At 40.6% G+C, this 6,670-nt stretch overlaps 1 protein-coding gene across 1 annotated transcript in view; it reads right to left on the bottom strand.

Moving 5' to 3' along the window:
• LOC112226999 (neuropilin-1a) overlaps nt 1-5,878 on the bottom strand; it is a 70,579-nt gene extending 64,701 nt beyond the window's left edge. Inside the window, exons 1-2 of the mRNA XM_024391765.2 lie at nt 5,183-5,878; nt 4,347-4,521 (exon numbers count right to left, since the gene is read on the bottom strand). Of these exons, the coding sequence (XP_024247533.1) occupies nt 4,347-4,521; nt 5,183-5,252 (245 nt within the window). The 5' untranslated portion in view covers nt 5,253-5,878. The remainder of the gene's footprint in view (nt 1-4,346; nt 4,522-5,182) is intronic.
• Between the last annotated feature and the right edge of the window lie 792 nt (nt 5,879-6,670).

The following is a 6,670-nucleotide window of genomic DNA, read 5'->3' as shown; positions in this document are numbered from 1 at the left end:
TTAGGATGTGTCCCGAAATTCCTACAGCAAACTATCTCTTGGATTTATGAGATTATGTAAAGAGGGGCTTTACAAGAATCTATTTACAACTCTGATATTGTTGTTTTAAAATTGGTATATAAAGGCCGATGTCACGAAATGGGTAAGGGGGTAATGGGGTAATGTAATAGTGTTGTTGCAGCCACTTAGTACATGGAGAGAAAAAAAAAGAGTCTCCGAAGTAACTTCCATGGTATGGCAGACTCTTTACAGCACAGATCCCAATAGTGACAGTAAATACATGAAGACAGAGTGCCCTCGTGGGCCTGGACCCAGATTCACAAAACCTTCTTTAAGAAGGAATGACTTCTTAACTGACATTGTTTCCTTAACTATAGACTTAAGAAGAAAGTTAAGCAAAGTTGCTGTTCCTCGAAAAGGTTATTGGAAATATTCTGGCGCTATTTCTTATGTTTCTACTTCAGCAAAAAGTTAAGAAGAAATTAGAGTCTTGAAAATAAAGTGTTTAGAAATGTATTTAATTCCAAGATGGCTAAACCCTTGTCTTAAACTCAGAGCAGTGAGAGAAAAGCTCATGAAAGCAAGCAATGGATCACAAACACAACATATAATATAATGAACACCAGAGTAAAATCTAATGTATGCATGTGTGTATACAAGTATGTACAATACATGACCAAAAGTATGTGGAAACTTGCTCTTTAAACGTCTCATTCCAAAATCATGGGCATTAATATGGAGTTGGTCCCTCCTTTGCTGCTATAACATCCTCCACTCTTCTGGGAAGGCTTTCTACTAGATGCTGGTACATTGTGCTTCTATTCAGCCACAAGAACATTAGTGAGGTCGGGCACTGATGTTGGGCGATTAGGCCTGGCTCGCAGTCTGCGCTCCAATTCATCCCAAAGGTGTTCGATGGGGATGAGGTCAGGGCTCTGTGCAGGTCAATCAAGTTCTTCCCCACTGATCTCAACAAACCTTTTCTGTATGGACCTCGCTTTGTGCACAGGAAAGGGCCTTCCCAAACTGAAAGGGCCTTCCCCAAGCCTCAATGTGTTGGTTTCAATATGGTTGTACCCCTGTCCGGGGGTATCATCGGTTGGGACCACAGTGTCTCCTGACCCCTCCTGTCTCAGCCTCCAGTATTTATGCTGCAGTAGTTTATGTTTCAGGGGTCTGTTATATCTGGAGTATTTCTCCTGTCTTATCCGGTGTCCTGTGTGAATTTAAGTATGCTCTCTCTAATTCTCTCTTTCTTTCTTTCTTTCTCTCTCTCTCTCGGAGGACCTGAGCCCTAGGACCATGCCCAAGGACTACCTGGCATGATGACTCCTTGTTGTTCCCAGTCCACCTGGCTGTGCTGCTGCTCCAGTTTCAACTGTTCTGCCTGCGGCTATGGAACCCTGACCTGTTCACTGTGATTACTATTATTTGACCATGCTGGTAATTTATGAACATTTGAACATCTTGGCCATGTTCTGTTATAATCTCCACCCGGCACAGCCAGAAGAGGACTGGCCACCCCTCATAGCCTGTTTCCTCTCTAGGTTTCTTCCTAGGTTTTGGCCTTTCTAGGGAGTTTTTCCTAGCCAGCGTGCTTCTACACCTGCATTTCTTGCTGTTTGGGGTTTTAGGCTGGGTTTCTGTACAGCACTTTGATATATCAGCTGATGTAAGACTGGCTATATAAATACATTTGATTTGAAGTAGAATGACTCTTTCCGACATCTTGTTTTACATTTTCTCGGCAGTGGAGGCAAAAACAGGAAGGCCAAGTGTACTATTGGATACAACACGATTTGTTTGAGGTTCGGTTTCTAAGGAAGTAAATTGGGCTATGAACTCCAATAATCTCTTTGTTTGTGCTCAGTTCCATGGGTATTTCCCCTTTATTTCACCACAGTGAAGTTGACAGGGGTCTTAACAGCTAAACTCTATAAGTGACAGAGACAGGTTATATTAGAGCCGTAGAGGGTCATGTTATCCTTTGTTTATCTCCCGTCTTGGATGTAAATACCGTTAGTAGCTCTGTTACCGTGTACGTCTTCATGTCTTTACTGTCGCTATTGGGATCGGTGCTGTAAGAGTCTGCCATACCATGGAAGTTACTTCTGAGACTCCTTTTCTTTCCATGTACTAAGTAGCTGCAACATAATTAAAAGCAGACAAAAACTCAGATTCTGAGAAAGAAAATGTTCTTTGCGAGCAAAAACTTGGTCATAATCGCACACTTGAGGAAAAAGTTCAAACAACCTCAAAAGAATATGTCTCAGATTACTCTATAATCCATATGTCTTGTTTTGGACTTCTGCTCCAGTTTCTGTTGAGGGATTTTTTTCATCGGTCATGCTATTTTAGTGTCAGTGTGAGGTAAGTCTGTTTTTGATTAGGCTCAGGACTGTGTCCCAAATTGCACCCTATTCCCTATATAGTTCACTACTTTTGACCAGGGCACATAGGGACACATGGTGTGTGATTTGCTTGATTTGCTTGCTAAATAGGGAACAGGGCCTGATTTGGGACTCTGACTTTGATACTGCTCCACATTGGCATATCGAATGGACACCAGAGCATCTTCACAAAAGCCTGGTTGATGTTATTTAGATGTCTGACCACTCAAGGAATGTAAAGTGGTCAGTTCCGACTATGATATCAAGGGAAGAGCTCAAGATTGCATAAAAATGTAGCATTTGGAAACATAATTATAGACCAACACCTCCTTAGAAGAAACCCCCCCCCCCTGATGTTTTGTTCTATTTGGTTCCTTTGTTTGGATAGCTAGTTAATTACAGCCATATTCCAGGGACATGTGTGTTCTATTTGGTTCTTTAATTGAATTAATAATATAGGGTGGTGATGACATGCGCCTCATGGGTCCCAAATGGCACCCTATTCCCTATTTAGTGCACAAGTTTTGACCAGGGCCTTGGTCAAAAGTAGTGCACTATATAGGGAAGAGGGTGCCATTTGCGATGCAACCATGCACTGCAGCTTTCCCAGACATTGTATCTGAAGGAAGGAATTCAGTTGTGACAATAGATTTGAATTAAAAGGAGACATTTGAAAAGAGTGGAACCACCATAGGACAATGACCTTAACCGTTGCAACTATGACTTTTATAGATGATATTGAAATATCATGTTTTGGAGTTTGATTAGCAGATGTTGTTAATGGGAGGAAAAATTGCAAGTTTTTCTCTTAGGAAACTGTGATTTAGCCCAGGCCCCTCATTTGGCATTTTAAACATAGTCTCTTACCACAACTTTCACTTCTGCCAAACAATGACTATGAACTATAATATAAATCCTCACAACAAATATTAGAGTAAACCTATCATCACAGTCAAAAACACAGGCTAGGACAGGCTACACGTAGATACACGTAGAGAATGCCTCCATTCCATGTTGGAACTGGAAGCATCCCAACCATGGTTCCAGAGAACAACAACTATCCTTATAGCTATACACTTTACAGGATCTGTCAGAATGCTAAACACTGCTAACATTTTATAGGTCCCTTGGTGGTGAAACGTGATCCAATAGCAGTTAAGGACCCCAGCACGAGTCAGTGGGCCTATGATTTACACATAGTTTATGAAGCATTTAAAAAGACAGAGGGACCATAATAAAAATGGGTTTATTTATGGTAAATTGTGAACATATGGGCTTTTGTGAGAAGGCATTCTTACCCCGAGGTGCAGAGTGCGTGTGTGTGTGTGTGTGTGTGTGTGTGTGTGTGTGTGTGTGTGTGTGTGTGTGTGTGTGTGGTGTGTGTGTGTCATACTGTATGTGTAACCCAAATCATAATCAATGATCAGGACTAGATAGCACAGCTCAAGAATGGGACTAGGCAACATTCACCCACAACTAGGCAAAATAGACATTATATAATTGACCCAACAATATTGTAGACAGCACTACACAGCAAAAGATATATATAAAATCAAATATCAAAACCAAAACACTTCATTCCAATTATATTTCCTCTCAACTGCCAATATCCAGAAGTAATGGATGATGCTCCAGTCTAGTTTTCTTTCATAATCAAATGATCAAATTGATCAAATCAAATTGCATTCGTCACATACAGATCAGTACAAATCAGTACTGTATGCATCACGTCTCATAGTAGGAGTGCTGATTTAGGATTCGTTTAGCCTTTTGACAACAATCAATACAAATAAATTGGCCAGAGGGGACCTGATCCTAGATCACCTCTCCTACTCTGATACATATGGCCCCAGAGGGAAGGAAGTGAAAAATCTTTGAAATACTGAACATTGTTCTTATTTTGACCAATAGGTGGCAGAGTTTCACACTTCATCCAGAAAAGAGCCCGTTACTTACTTGCAGTCTCTGTCCTCCAGATCAAAATGAGGGTTAAAGTTGATGAGTATCTTCTGTCCTGGGTCTGGGGCCGATATCACCCACATACATTGTTGTGATGGAGGGTATGAGGTCGGATAGCCAGGAGAGGTGAGATAATCTGCACTGGTTATCTCAATGTTATCTCCACATTTATCTGCAAACAAAAACAGATAGAGATAACTATTCAATAGGGAAATTACACATACAATCTGTTTTATAACAAAAGAAAAACAGTAGGGTGATGTGTAGGCCTATAGTCTCCCCTCTAAAAAACGATGTGATCATTCAGAAACAATATTGATATACTCAGTCAATCCCACATGGAAATAATTTACCAGGGGAAGATGTTAAAATACACATTTACCAGTGTGCTTGTTTCAAAACTAGTAGTGAAGCATGTGATATGAATAGGAAATAGGGTACTTTGTCATTTTCATATCCTTCTTCTTTTTCTACATGAATAGTAAATAACATCAAATATGAAGACATGCTCGCAAAAGAACCCGCACGTACCCACACCATAAACGATAAAGGACAACCAACAGCTTTTCAAAAACAAAAGTAATTGATTAATGCACAGTATTCCCTCTCTCCGATGTTGATGGAAAGACACCTTTAAATAAATAAACAAATAATACACTCTCCCGTTTTGGATAACCTGACTTCCAATTGATTTAGAGAACAGGGCTACAGATGCGCCCAGCCTACTGTTGCCAAGATGCACCTCGGTAGACGTTGTGATGACAAATGGTGCAAATTAAGGATTTTTTTACAAGGCTAATGTTAGAAAATATATTTCAAGAGTCCACACTTACAACTTTGAGTCAATGAAGCCACAAAGAGGAGTTGGGTTGAAAAGAAAAGTATAAATCCACAATACATCATTGTGCTGTAAAATACACACGTGTAAAAAAAAGTAAAAAATACTTGATATGTCCACCTTCTTATAGTGCGCAAAGCAAAATAACAAACGTCTCAGAAATGTCTAAATTCTTCTGAGTGCTTCAGGTCGCAAGCAGCATCCTGTGTTATTATTCAACTACGGTTTCCTCTCTCTGGAAGTCGTGTATCTCTCCCAGAATAAGAATGTGCCATCTCCAAGGAAAATTATAATAATCCAAACGCAGAAAACAATTGTTGATCAAGAAAACCCAGTCACCTAAAGTGCCCCGACAGGTATCAATCGAAAATTGATATTTTTACATAAAAAAATGTAACGAAAAAGTTCCAGAATTCAATAATATCTCATACACTCACTATCCCGTCTAAAATCAACCAAGGCACGAGTTAGCTACAAACACCTGCGTACTGAGAGTGCGAGCGGACTACCCAAATCTTAATCCTCTTGACTGCGTTCCGTTCGGTAAAGGTTCGCCCCTTTTCCGAAGCGCGCTGACTGACCGACAGAGTAGAATGTCAGAGGAGTCACTCTCATTCGACTTGACGCCAACTGTGAAAGTAACAGTGAGTGGTATTTCCACTCCCCAAATTCCAGCTCCAAGACGCGAACACGCACAGACTGATCACTATGAGACGAGTGGGCAGGAGCGAATGACACCGGTGCGCCCTCCTCCCGCTCGTGCACAGCAGAGGGAGAGGGCTGAATTGGAAGGAAATAACATAATGGACATTGCACACAAAGGCATTCATTTTGATAAGAAACCTAAGCTGTTGCAAATTAAAAAACAACAAGTGATTAAAATATAACAATGGGCCCTTATAACAACGGCATAAGGGTTTATGGGGAATTGTTACTTCATGCACTCGATGTTTTCCTTTACTGATAGCTCCTTGCACCTGGAATAGGATACTCATTATTCTTATACAATTACAGTAGTTTAATATCAGTATTTTATATATGTATTGTTATAACACCACTTAAATTCTATACACAAAGAGGAATATTTTGATCTGTGCAAAGCCAGTCTTCTGTTCCTATTAAGAATGCTGCTATGTCCCTAGCAGTTGTTCTGTAGCCTATTGCTTATAAGAGAGTGCGTAGGCCCACTACTAAATTACCATCATACAACAGTCTGTTGAAAAAAGCAGGCTTTTATCTCTGAAGGGAGTGACGAAGAAAGAAGTAACTCAATCATCAGCACACTGCCTATGAATACCCCCATATTGTCATGAGTAACATCCTCATTTTGCAGGAATACATCTTAAACCCATATCAGCACCTAAAATAATGTGGTATAACTGTGCAAGCTCTGGATCAGGCAGGAAACAGGGGACGAGCCTCAGTGCCTTCAGAAGCACAGTTTAACCTGTGGGGTGAGTGGGAGCAGAGCAGGCAGTGGTGT

Source organism: Oncorhynchus tshawytscha, linkage group LG28 (assembly GCF_018296145.1).
Source record: "Oncorhynchus tshawytscha isolate Ot180627B linkage group LG28, Otsh_v2.0, whole genome shotgun sequence".
Taxonomy (NCBI): Eukaryota; Metazoa; Chordata; class Actinopteri; order Salmoniformes; family Salmonidae; genus Oncorhynchus; species Oncorhynchus tshawytscha.
The sequence above is the reverse complement of the archived record's forward strand: the minus strand, read 5'-3'. Positions and strand labels throughout refer to the sequence as shown.